At 41.9% G+C, this 13,257-nt stretch overlaps 1 protein-coding gene across 1 annotated transcript in view; it reads right to left on the bottom strand.

Annotated features, from left to right (window-relative positions):
* aldocb (aldolase C, fructose-bisphosphate, b) overlaps window positions 1-13,257 on the bottom strand; it is a 29,256-nt gene that overhangs the window by 2,871 nt on the left and 13,128 nt on the right. The window contains exons 4-8 of the mRNA XM_084338369.1: window positions 10,736-10,790; window positions 10,193-10,353; window positions 7,587-7,670; window positions 3,664-3,838; window positions 33-232 (exon numbers count right to left, since the gene is read on the bottom strand). Coding sequence (XP_084194495.1) covers window positions 33-232; window positions 3,664-3,838; window positions 7,587-7,670; window positions 10,193-10,353; window positions 10,736-10,790 — 675 coding nt within the window. The remainder of the gene's footprint in view (window positions 1-32; window positions 233-3,663; window positions 3,839-7,586; window positions 7,671-10,192; window positions 10,354-10,735; window positions 10,791-13,257) is intronic.

Raw genomic sequence — 13,257 nt, forward strand, 5'->3', positions numbered from 1 at the left:
GTGGGCCAGACACAGGGGGGGCTCCTCCTCACCTCTGCCCGCTTGAGGAACTCCTCGCTGGCCGCCTTCTCGTTGCTCTGCTCCCCCTTCCAGGCGCTGAGGGCGGAGGCCTGCAGGGCGCGTCCGTAGGAGAAGGTGAGGGCCCAGGGCCGGGCCAGAGGACACGTGTTGATGCTGCTCAGGTTCACGCTGGCGTCCTCCTCCGACTGACCTCCAGACAGAAAGGTCACGCCTGGACACACACACACACACACAGACACACACACACACACACCAGACACACACAAACAGACACACACACACACGCACGCACGCACGCACACAGACAGAGTGTCATATCAGAAAGTGTCACATCAGAGAGTGTCACATCAGAGAGTGTCACATCAGAGAGTGTCACATCAGAGAGAGTCACATCAGAGAGTCACATCAGAGAGTGTCACATCAGAGAGAGTCACATCAGAGAGAGTCACATCAGAGAGAGTCACATCAGAGAGAGTCACATCAGAGAGAGTCACATCAGAGAGAGTCACATCAGAGAGTGTCACATCAGAGAGTCACATCAGAGAGTGTCACATCAGAGAGTGTCACATCAGAGAGTGTCACATCAGAGAGTGTCACATCAGAGAGTCACATCAGAGAGTGTCACATCAGAAAGTGTCACATCAGAGAGTGTCACATCAGAGAGTGTCACATCAGAGAGAGTCACATCAGAGAGTGTCACATCAGAGAGAGTCACATCAGAGAGAGTCACATCAGAGAGAGTCACATCAGAGAGTGTCACATCAGAGAGTCACATCAGAGAGTGTCACATCAGAAAGTGTCACATCAGAGAGAGTCACATCAGAGAGTGTCACATCAGAGAGAGTCACATCAGAGAGAGTCACATCAGAGAGAGTCACATCAGAGAGTGTCACATCAGAGAGTCACATCAGAGAGTGTCACATCAGAAAGTGTCACATCAGAGAGTGTCACATCAGAGAGTGTCACATCAGAGAGTGTCACATCAGAGAGTGTCACATCAGAGAGTGTCACATCAGAGAGTGTCACATCAGAGAGTGTCACATCAGAGAGTGTCACATCAGAGAGTGTCACATCAGAGAGTGTCACATCAGAGAGTGTCACATCAGAGAGTGTCACATCAGAGAGTGTCACATCAGAGAGTGTCACATCAGAGAGAGTCACATCAGAGAGTGTCACATCAGAGAGAGTCACATCAGAGAGAGTCACATCAGAGAGAGTCACATCAGAGAGTGTCACATCAGAGAGTCACATCAGAGAGTGTCACATCAGAAAGTGTCACATCAGAGAGTGTCACATCAGAGAGTGTCACATCAGAGAGAGTCACATCAGAGAGTGTCACATCAGAGAGTCACATCAGAGAGTGTCACATCAGAGAGTGTCACATCAGAAAGTGTCACATCAGAGAGTGTCACATCAGAGAGAGTCACATCAGAGAGTGTCACATCAGAGAGTGTCACATCAGAGAGTGTCACATCAGAGAGTGTCACATCAGAGAGTGTCACATCAGAGAGTCACATCAGAGAGTGTCACATCAGAGAGTGTCACATCAGAGAGTGTCATCAGAGAGTGTCACATCAGAGAGTGTCACATCAGAGAGTGTCACATCAGAGAGTGTCACATCAGAGAGTGTCACATCAGAGAGTGTCACATCAGAGAGTGTCACATCAGAGAGTGTCACATCAGAGAGTGTCACATCAGAGAGTCACATCAGAGAGTGTCACATCAGAGAGTGTCACATCAGAGAGTGTCATCAGAGAGTGTCACATCAGAGAGTGTCACATCAGAGAGTGTCACATCAGAGAGTGTCACATCAGAGAGTGTCACATCAGAGAGTGTCACATCAGAGAGTGTCACATCAGAGAGTGTCACATCAGAGAGTGTCACATCAGAGAGTGTCACATCAGAGAGTGTCACATCAGAGAGTCACATCAGAGTGTGTCACATCAGAGAGTGTCACATCAGAGAGTGTCACATCAGAGAGTGTCACATCAGAGAGTGTCACATCAGAGAGTGTCACATCAGAGAGTGTCACATCAGAGAGTGTCACATCAGAGAGTGTCACATCAGAGAGTGTCACATCAGAGAGTCACATCAGAGAGTGTCACATCAGAGAGTGTCACATCAGAGAGTGTCACATCAGAGAGTGTCACATCAGAGAGTGTCACATCAGAGAGTGTCACATCAGAGAGAGTCACATCAGAGAGAGTCACATCAGAGAGTGTCACATCAGAGAGTCACATCAGAGAGTGTCACATCAGAAAGTGTCACATCAGAGAGTGTCACATCAGAGAGTGTCACATCAGAGAGAGTCACATCAGAGAGTGTCACATCAGAGAGTCACATCAGAGAGTGTCACATCAGAGAGTGTCACATCAGAAAGTGTCACATCAGAGAGTGTCACATCAGAGAGAGTCACATCAGAGAGTGTCACATCAGAGAGTGTCACATCAGAGAGTGTCACATCAGAGAGTGTCACATCAGAGAGTCACATCAGAGAGTGTCACATCAGAGAGTGTCACATCAGAGAGTGTCATCAGAGAGTGTCACATCAGAGAGTGTCACATCAGAGAGTGTCACATCAGAGAGTGTCACATCAGAGAGTGTCACATCAGAGAGAGTCACATCAGAGAGAGTCACATCAGAGAGTGTCACATCAGAGAGTGTCACATCAGAGAGTGTCACATCAGAGAGTGTCACATCAGAGAGTGTCACATCAGAGAGTGTCACATCAGAGAGTCACATCAGAGTGTGTCACATCAGAGAGTGTCACATCAGAGAGTGTCACATCAGAGAGTGTCACATCAGAGAGTGTCACATCAGAGAGTGTCACATCAGAGAGTGTCACATCAGAGAGTGTCACATCAGAGAGTGTCACATCAGAGAGTGTCACATCAGAGAGTCACATCAGAGAGTGTCACATCAGAGAGTGTCACATCAGAGTGTCACATCAGAGAGTGTCACATCAGAGAGTGTCACATCAGAGAGTGTCACATCAGAGAGAGTCACATCAGAGAGTGTCACATCAGAGAGTGTCACATCAGAGAGTGTCACATCAGAGAGTGTCACATCAGAGAGTGTCACATCAGAGAGTGTCACATCAGAGAGTGTCACATCAGAGAGTGTCACATCAGAGAGTGTCACATCAGAGAGTGTCACATCAGAGAGTGTCACATCAGAGAGTGTCACATCAGAGAGTCACATCAGAGAGTGTCACATCAGAGAGTGTCACATCAGAGAGTGTCACATCAGAGAGTCACATCAGAGAGTCACATCAGAGAGAGTCACATCAGAGAGAGTCACATCAGAGAGTGTCACATCAGAGAGTGTCATATCAGAGAGTGTCACATCAGAGAGTGTCATATCAGAGAGTGTCACATCAGAGAGTGTCACATCAGAGAGTGTCACATCAGAGAGTCACATCAGAGAGTCACATCAGAGAGTGTCACATCAGAGAGTGTCACATCAGAGAGTGTCATATCAGAGAGTCACATCAGAGAGTCACATCAGAGAGTGTCACATCAGAGAGTCACATCAGAAAGTGTCACATCAGAGAGTGTCACATCAGAGAGTGTCACATCAGAGAGTGTCACATCAGAGAGTGTCACATCAGAAAGTGTCACATCAGAGAGTGTCATATCAGACCTGTGACTGCGGGGGGCACTGTGCGGCGCAGGGCGGTGACGGTTGCCATGGCGATCTCCTCGCTGCTGTACTTGTTGGGACAGGAGTGGCCGGCGGTCACCATGTTGGGCTTCAGCAGGGTGCCCTCCAGGTACACGTGGTGGTCAGACAGAGCCTTGTACACAGCGGCCAGGACCTGCAGGGGACCACGACCTCTTTACTTCAGAGAGTAGATCATTCACACAGGATGAAGGACCTCGGTCAATGGACCCGTCTCAAACCCTGCCCTCTTTTCTTGATCCTCCAATCACAGCTGTCGCTTACCTCGGACTTCCTTTGTTTGTACGAGGAAGTCCGAGGTAAGCGACAGCTGTGATTGGAGGATCAAGAAAAGGGGCAGGGTTTGAGACGGGTCTATTCCCTCAACTTAAGGCGAGACACTGCAGGTGAATAGGCAAATATACTTTTTTTGTTGATTTTGAGATGTTGTTATATTTTGCTTCCTAAACATGTCTTCTATGAAACTAGTGACAATAAAACGTCAATAACACACATTTAGTTGTTTATTTTACTTCATGTTGCATCCATAAATGTGCACATATTTAATGGGGAAGTGCCTCATTTGCATATATAAACATAAAATTAAGAAAACTTGCAATATATTTTTTCTTAGTTTATATGTACATAACAAACTGGGAAAGTTTCATAGTGATATCTATTCAAATATGTTTTGCCTATTAGGGGGTACTACACTGTACTACACTGTTTGTAGCCTGTGTGTAGTTCTGTTCAGTTCAATAACATTACTATTATTATTATTCAGTTATCAGGCATGTGTTTAGGTTGTCTATTACTAATGGTTTGATTAGGTTTTGTGTTTGTAAATATCCGTTTAAAAAAAAAAGTATGGCATTTACAATACAGAACTTTGAAGGAGTTTTCCCAAAAATGAGTTTTAAGAGTTTTTCCTCATACTGAGCCAGAAATCTCCACTTCAGTAGCACTCACATACACCATTCCATCCCATAATCTACATTCGATTTTCAATGTCAAGTTCAAGTTTCTTTATTAGTTGTCATACAGAAGAAGTACAGAATACTTTTATACAAAATACTTCGTTCTGTTTCGCTCCAGAGACTGTGCTAGGCAAAAATAGATAAGTATAAAATAAGTATAGCAAGTATATAAAGATCGGAAAAATCAGAAAATCGACAATCGATTGATTGATCTAAAAAGGTGCACATGCTACTGTGTCTGTTTGTTTATTAAAACCGGTTGATAGAAGAAGTGCCTATTTATGTGCAATACCCTTTGATTTTTAATGATCCATTCTATTAAAAATAATAACTGAATTGAACTGAAACTGAACATTTTAACTGAGTTTAAACTGAAACAGAAAATAACAATATATAAAAATTAAAAATTAAATTATTATATATATATATATTTAATTTTTTTGGTTGGGGGGGGGGGGGGGGGGTCGAATATTTGAATATTCGATCTTAAGAACCAGCGATTTTCGAATAGCACTTTTGCTAGAAATTCCCATCCCTACTTTAGAGTAGATCATTCACACAGGATGAAGGACCTCGGTCAATCCCCTCAAATTAAAATGCCCTTTCGCCCCCCCGGATGTATAAATAGTCATGAACCACACCGTGACACGTGGCAAATAATGTTGAGATACAGTATATACGATTTAAACCGGATTGCTTTTATGAGGTAACCTCCCCGAGTTAGCCGAAAATAAACTTTATGTTTACCTGTGAAACCGATGGGACATGGCAGCTTGGTAAATGGATTGGTACTTTTTACATACCTGTATATCTGTATAATGTATATCCCTTACCTACTCTTACTAGTTATACCACTGGCCAGTATGACTGACTACCGTAATGCTTTTATACCTGTATTAATGTACATAATAATACTATAACACTGTACATACACCTTATTAACATTATTACTCAGTAGCTACTCATTTATATATATACTCCAGTTTAATCACTTGTTACATTGTATATTGTTGTGCATTTCACCGTTACATTTGCACTCTGGTTAGACGCCAAACTTATTTTCGTTGAACTGTACTTATAGAATAGAAATACTCTATTCATCCCGAGGGAAATTTGCCTTGTGCCGTATAATGATAAATACATTTGAATCTAATCTAAAATGCCGCTGGGAACAGGGGACCCCGTGTTGACATTGTATAACCGGTGTTGTACGTAAACTCGAATTTATCGACTAAGCAATTAGCTGGTTTAATCGACAAATCTGTCAAATGTTGTTTCCCCCTGCACACAGAATGATACAGAAGGACCCCTTTAAATCTAGTGGTTTGCCAGAGATGTGCCTAATAATCTCATCACATTCCACCGGCTGTCCCCAGTGGAATGTTGCAGGGAACACTCACAGACCAATCACAAACAGGCCAGGCCAGTAGGTCTGTTTCCATAACAACGACATAGTTACCCCCGCCCTCCTAGATCTGTTGGGCTTTCAAATGTCATGCTATTGAAAGGCCTCCTTCATGCTGCTTTTAGACAGTGTGTCATCATCAGACTCTAGATGTCATGCTGCTTTTAGACAGTGTGTCATCATCAGACTCTAGATGTCATGCTGCTTTTAGACAGTGTGTCATCATCAGACTCTAGATGTCATGCTGCTTTTAGACAGTGTGTCATCATCAGACTCTAGATGTCATGCTGCTTTTAGACAGTGTGTCATCATCAGACTCTAGATGTCATGCTGCTTTTAGACAGTGTGTCATCATCAGACTCTAGATGTCATGCTGCTTTTAGACAGTGTGTCATCATCAGACTCTAGATGTCATGCTGCTTTTAGACAGTGTGTCATCATCAGACTCTAGATGTCATGCTGCTTTTAGACAGTGTGTCATCATCAGACTCTAGATGTCATGCTGCTTTTAGACAGTGTGTCATCATCAGACTCTAGATGTCATGCTGCTTTTAGACAGTGTGTCATCATCAGACTCTAGATGTCATGCTGCTTTTAGACAGTGTGTCATCATCAGACTCTAGATGTCATGCTGCTTTTAGACAGTGTGTCATCATCAGACTCTAGATGTCATGCTGCTTTTAGACAGTGTGTCATCATCAGACTCTAGATGTCATGCTGCTTTTAGACAGTGTGTCATCATCAGACTCTAGATGTCATGCTGCTTTTAGACAGTGTGTCATCATCAGACTCTAGATGTCATGCTGCTTTTAGACAGTGTGTCATCATCAGACTCTAGATGTCATGCTGCTTTTAGACAGTGTGTCATCATCAGACTCTAGATGTCATGCTGCTTTTAGACAGTGTGTCATCATCAGACTCTAGATGTCATGCTGCTTTTAGACAGTGTGTCATCATCAGACTCTAGATGTCATGCTGCTTTTAGACAGTGTGTCATCATCAGACTCTAGATGTCAAAGGGATAGTTGAGATTTGTGGACATTAAGTGGTATGAATTGCTTGCTAGTAGTGCAGTGACTACTAATGCAGTGACATTAGCTTACTCATCCGTGGTCGGAGTTCTGGCCCAGGTTCTGAGTGAACTGGGAAGCTTAGAAACCTTTGCCCTGCAGGTTATGGTGTGTATATTAACCCTTTTCTGTCTTGTGACCCCGTGTGCTGCCTGTCCACAACCACAAGGACTTGTGAGTACGCTGGCATTAGCATCAACTACTACACCACTAGCAATTACCCCTTAATGTCCAAACATCTGAACTATCCCTTTAATTAAAGTATCTGAGGACGAGACGATGTGAGAACATAGTGGGTCACCAACTCTACAATCCACCAACAGCAATCATAGATGTAAAACTACAACCATACACCCATTCTGTCTAGTGATATACAGTATCAGTGCATTATTACTTATAATTAGTATTAATTAATGTTGTACATAGCGGTGTGGGCGACGTCAGTGGACTCACCTTCTCGGTGACGTACTGGGTGCGTTTCAGGTCATGGTCTCCATCGGGAAGAATCTCAGGCTCCACAATAGGAACAATACCATTCTGGAATAAACAACACAAGAGGAACAATACCATTCTGGAATAAATAACACAATAGGAACAATACCATTCTGGAATAAACAACACAAGAGGAACAATACCATTCTGGAATAAATAACACAAGAGGAACAATACCATTCTGGAATAAACAACACAAGAGGAACAATACCATTCTGGAATAAACAGGAATAAACAACACAAGAGGAACAATACCATTCTGGAATAAACAACACAAGAGGAACAATACCATTCTGGAATAAACAGGAATAAACAACACAAGAGGAACAATACCATTCTGGAATAAATAACACAATAGGAACAATACCATTCTGGAATAAACAACACAAGAGGAACAATACCATTCTGGAATAAATAACACAAGAGGAACAATACCATTCTGGAATAAATAACACAAGAGGAACAATACCATTCTGGAATAAACAACACAAGAGGAACAATACCATTCTGGAATAAATAACACAAGAGGAACAATACCATTCTGGAATAAACAACACAAGAGGAACAATACCATTCTGGAATAAACAACACAAGAGGAACAATACCATTCTGGAATAAATAACACAAGAGGAACAATACCATTCTGGAATAAACAACACAAGAGGAACAATACCATTCTGGAATAAATAACACAAGAGGAACAATACCATTCTGGAATAAACAACACAAGAGGAACAATACCATTCTGGAATAAACAGGAATAAACAACACAAGAGGAACAATACCATTCTGGAATAAACAACACAAGAGGAACAATACCATTCTGGAATAAATAACACAAGAGGAACAATACCATTCTGGAATAAACAACACAAGAGGAACAATACCATTCTGGAATAAATAACACAAGAGGAACAATACCATTCTGGAATAAATAACACAAGAGGAACAATACCATTCTGGAATAAATAACACAAGAGGAACAATACCATTCTGGAATAAACAGGAATAAACAACACAAGAGGAACAATACCATTCTGGAATAAACAACACAAGAGGAACAATACCATTCTGGAATAAATAACACAAGAGGAACAATACCATTCTGGAATAAATAACACAAGAGGAACAATACCATTCTGGAATAAACAGGAATAAACAACACAAGAGGAACAATACCATTCTGGAATAAATAACAGTGTTTACAAAAGGTCCTTTGCGCTATATATATATATATTATTCCTAAAATTGCTGCACTTCGTTAAAAATTGCATTGATCTGTTGGTCTGTGTAGTAGCTAATACAGGATTTTGCTGCTTAAACGTATGTATAATGTATATTCAATATGCTGTCAATAGATGGAAGAAAATTAACTAATTAATCTCACAATTTTCTGTAATTAATCTAGATTAATCTAGATTAAAAATAGCATTTTTCTACTTAAAGGATAACTCCACTATTTTGGGAAATTAGCTTATTTAACATCTTCCCTGGAGTTAGACAAGAAGATGCATACCTTTTTTGTCTCTGTGCGTGCATTTTAGCTTTGGGAATAGATGCTCCGTTAGCATAGCTTAGCTTCATCACTGGAAGTGAGGCAGGACAGTAGCCTTACAGTGCCTTACAGTGTATTGCAAGGTCTGACATTGACCAAACTTGATATGCATGACCTTGGTGGGCTCTAGGTCAACTCCTGAAAAGGGGGTCAATGTCAGACTTTGCAATCAAAAGTTAGGGGGCTAATAACCCTTGCCATAATTTCAGTGCGCCCCTAACTTTTGATTGCAAGGTCTGACATTGACCCCCTTTTCAGGAGTTGACCTAGAGCCCACCAAGGTCATGCATATCAAGTTTGGTCAATGTCAGACCTTGCAATACACTGTAAGACACTGTAAGGCTACTGTCCTGCCTCACTTCCAGTGATGAAGCTAAGCTATGCTAACGGAGCATCTATTCCCAAAGCTAAAATGCACGCACAGAGACAAAAAAGGTATGCATCTTCTTGTCTAACTCCAGGGAAGATGTTAAATAAGCTAATTTCCCAAAATAGTGGAGTTATCCTTTAAGACCGAAGCTTGTAACAGATATTTACTTGAGTAAAATCATGGAATTAATGTAAAATCAACACAAAGAAATTATATTTAGATTCAAAGACTATTTTAATAGCTTTCTTTGAATACAGTTTCTCTCCCATGTGAAATACAAATGTTCAACAAAACCATCAACATTGACTCAGCTAGACCACTTTCTTATATCCGCGGCGCTAAGATTGAAGATTTTTCACTCCATAGATTAATCTAGATGAATTTATTTGAATGCTTTAAATAATTTAAATTAATCTCCAAAGTTAAAGCATTCATTTTGACGGCCCTATTGATTCACTCGTATACCAAAATTCATTTGAATTGAAATGTTTAGCTTCTCATCAAATATTGACATGCGATTAAAATGTCATTAATTTCGATTAATTAACTATAAAGTCTCGAATTAATTAGATAAAAAAAAAGAAACGAATCCCACCACTATAGCGTAAACACAAACTTGATAAAAAGCCGCTTCACACCGACCTGTTGGCAGATGCTAGCGTAGCGCGCCAGCACGTTGGCGTTCTCGAAGATGGCTAGCTCAGAGGGCGTGGTGTCGCTGATCTTCAACACACAGCGCCACTTGGCGAAGTCTGCTCCATCCTTCTTGTACTGGGCACAGCGCTCGGAGAGCCCGTCCAGACCTGCACACCATCACACATGAACACACGCCGCAGAACGTCACTTAAACAGACGCATAAAGGAACACGGCAATATTATGGGAATAATGGGCTTGTCGACTTCTCCAGAGTCAGACAGGAAGATATATATAGTAGATACCAATAGAAAGCTATCCGTCTGCAAGCTAGCCTAGCTTAGCACAAATTAATGGAAGCGGATACGGATCAGCTAGCCCTATAGCTGTTAGCCAAAAACACCTCTCCCGGAGTTTTAAGCTAGGCTAGTGGTCCCCATCTGCTTACATTAATTTGTGCTAAGCTAACCTAGCGTGCAGCCAGATAGCTTTCTACTAAAACCTAAGTTAATAACAACATAAGAGCGGGTGGTGTGTCGTGTGTCTCTCACCCTGAGTGGTGGTCTCTCCATTGGTTCCAGCCAGAGGCACGACACCCTTATCAACCTGTGAGGAGGAAAACACTGTTATAAATAATGTTATACATTATACTTCTGGGGGGGTGGGCGGTGGGTGGGTTATGTCTTTTGTGTTGTTTGTGATATTTTTGTATTTTTTACTTTTTATTTGTATTTAGTACTATTAGAGTCTATAGTCTAGAGTTATATATAACACATATTTCTAATTTCTTATTGTTTTATCATTATTATTATTACTATTGTTGGTGTGTTATTATTGATATTGTTGTTGTTGTGTTTTTGTTTTGTGGAAATTTAAAAAAAAAATCAAAGAAATGCGATCGCAAAAAACAAAGAATGTTATACATATTACATTATACATGCTATATACATATGACATTATTTACATATAATAGTATGCATGTTATGCAGGTGACATTATACATGCTATACGTGAGAATTATACATGCTATGAATATTACATTATACATGTTATATACACGATATAGCCCCTGATATGTGTTTATCTGTAGTGTTGTCTGTAGTGTTGTCTGTAGCGTCTGTAGCGTTGTCTGTAGTGTCTGTAGTGTCTGTAGTGTCTGTAGTGTCTGTAGTGTCTGTAGTGTCTGTAGTGTCTGTAGCGTCTGTAGCGTCTGTAGCGTCTGTAGTGTCTGTAGCGTCTGTAGTGTCTAGTGTCTGTAGTGTCTAGTGTCTGTAGTGTCTGTAGTGTCTGTAGTGTCTGTAGTGTCTGTAGCGTCTGTAGCGTCTGTAGCGTCTGTAGCGTCTGTAGTGTCTGTAGCGTCTGTAGTGTCTAGTGTCTGTAGTGTCTGTAGTGTTGTCTGTAGTGTCTGTAGTGTCTAGTGTCTGTAGTGTCTGTAGTGTCTAGTGTCTGTAGTGTCTGTAGTGTCTGTAGTGTCTGTAGTGTCTCTAGTGTCTCTAGTGTCTCTAGTGTCTGTAGTGTCTGTAGTGTCTGTAGTGTCTGTAGTGTCTGTAGTGTCTAGTGTCTGTAGTGTCTGTAGTGTCTGTAGTGTCTGTAGTGTCTAGTGTCTGTAGTGTCTGTAGTGTCTGTAGTGTCTGTAGTGTCTGTAGTGTCTAGTGTCTGTAGTGTCTGTAGTGTCTGTAGTGTCTGTAGTGTCTGTAGTGTCTGTAGTGTCTAGTGTCTGTAGTGTCTGTAGTGTCTGTAGTGTCTGTAGTGTCTGTAGTGTCTGTAGTGTCTGTAGTGTCTAGTGTCTGTAGTGTCTAGTGTCTGTAGTGTCTGTAGTGTCTGTAGTGTCTGTAGTGTCTGTAGTGTCTGTAGTGTCTAGTGTCTGTAGTGTCTAGTGTCTGTAGCGTCTGTAGTGTCTGTAGTGTCTGTAGTGTCTGTAGTGTCTGTAGTGTCTAGTGTCTGTAGTGTCTAGTGTCTGTAGTGTCTGTAGTGTCTGTAGTGTCTGTAGCGTCTGTAGTGTCTGTAGCGTCTGTAGTGTCTGTAGTGTCTGTAGTGTCTGTAGTGTCTGTAGTGTCTGTAGTGTCTGTAGTGTCTGTAGTGTCTGTAGTGTCTAGTGTCTGTAGTGTCTGTAGTGTCTAGTGTCTGTAGTGTCTGTAGTGTCTGTAGCGTCTGTAGCGTCTGTAGCGTCTGTAGCGTCTGTAGCGTCTGTAGCGTCTGTAGCGTCTGTAGTGTCTGTAGTGTCTGTAGTGTCTGTAGTGTCTGTAGTGTCTAGTGTCTGTAGTGTCTGTAGTGTCTGTAGTGTCTAGTGTCTGTAGTGTCTAGTGTCTGTAGTGTCTAGTGTCTGTAGTGTCTAGTGTCTGTAGTGTCTGTAGTGTCTGTAGTGTCTGTAGTGTCTGTAGTGTCTAGTGTCTGTAGTGTCTAGTGTCTGTAGTGTCTGTAGTGTCTGTAGTGTCTGTAGTGTCTGTAGTGTCTAGTGTCTGTAGTGTCTGTAGTGTCTGTAGTGTCTGTAGTGTCTGTAGTGTCTGTAGTGTCTGTAGTGTCTGTAGTGTCTGTAGTGTCTGTAGTGTCTAGCGTCTGTAGCGTCTGTAGTGTCTGTAGTGTCTGTAGTGTCTAGTGTCTGTAGTGTCTGTAGTGTCTGTAGTGTCTGTAGTGTCTGTAGTGTCTGTAGTGTCTAGTGTCTGTAGTGTCTGTAGTGTCTGTAGTGTCTGTAGTGTCTAGTGTCTGTAGTGTCTAGTGTCTAGTGTCTGTAGTGTCTGTAGTGTCTGTAGTGTCTGTAGTGTCTGTCTGTAGTGTCTGTAGTGTCTGTAGTGTCTGTAGTGTCTGTAGTGTCTAGTGTCTGTAGTGTCTGTAGTGTCTGTAGTGTCTGTAGTGTCTCTAGTGTCTGTAGTGTCTGTAGTGTCTAGTGTCTGTAGTGTCTAGTGTCTGTAGTGTCTAGTGTCTGTAGTGTCTAGTGTCTGTAGTGTCTGTAGTGTCTAGTGTCTGTAGTGTCTGTAGTGTCTGTAGTGTCTAGTGTCTGTAGTGTCTGTAGTGTCTGTAGTGTCTGTAGTGTCTAGTGTCTGTAGTGTCTGTAGTGTCTGTAGTGTCTAGTGTC

Source organism: Notolepis coatsorum, assembly GCF_963971535.1.
Source record: "Notolepis coatsorum genome assembly, contig: SUPER_8_unloc_1, whole genome shotgun sequence".
Taxonomy (NCBI): Eukaryota; Metazoa; Chordata; class Actinopteri; order Aulopiformes; family Paralepididae; genus Notolepis; species Notolepis coatsorum.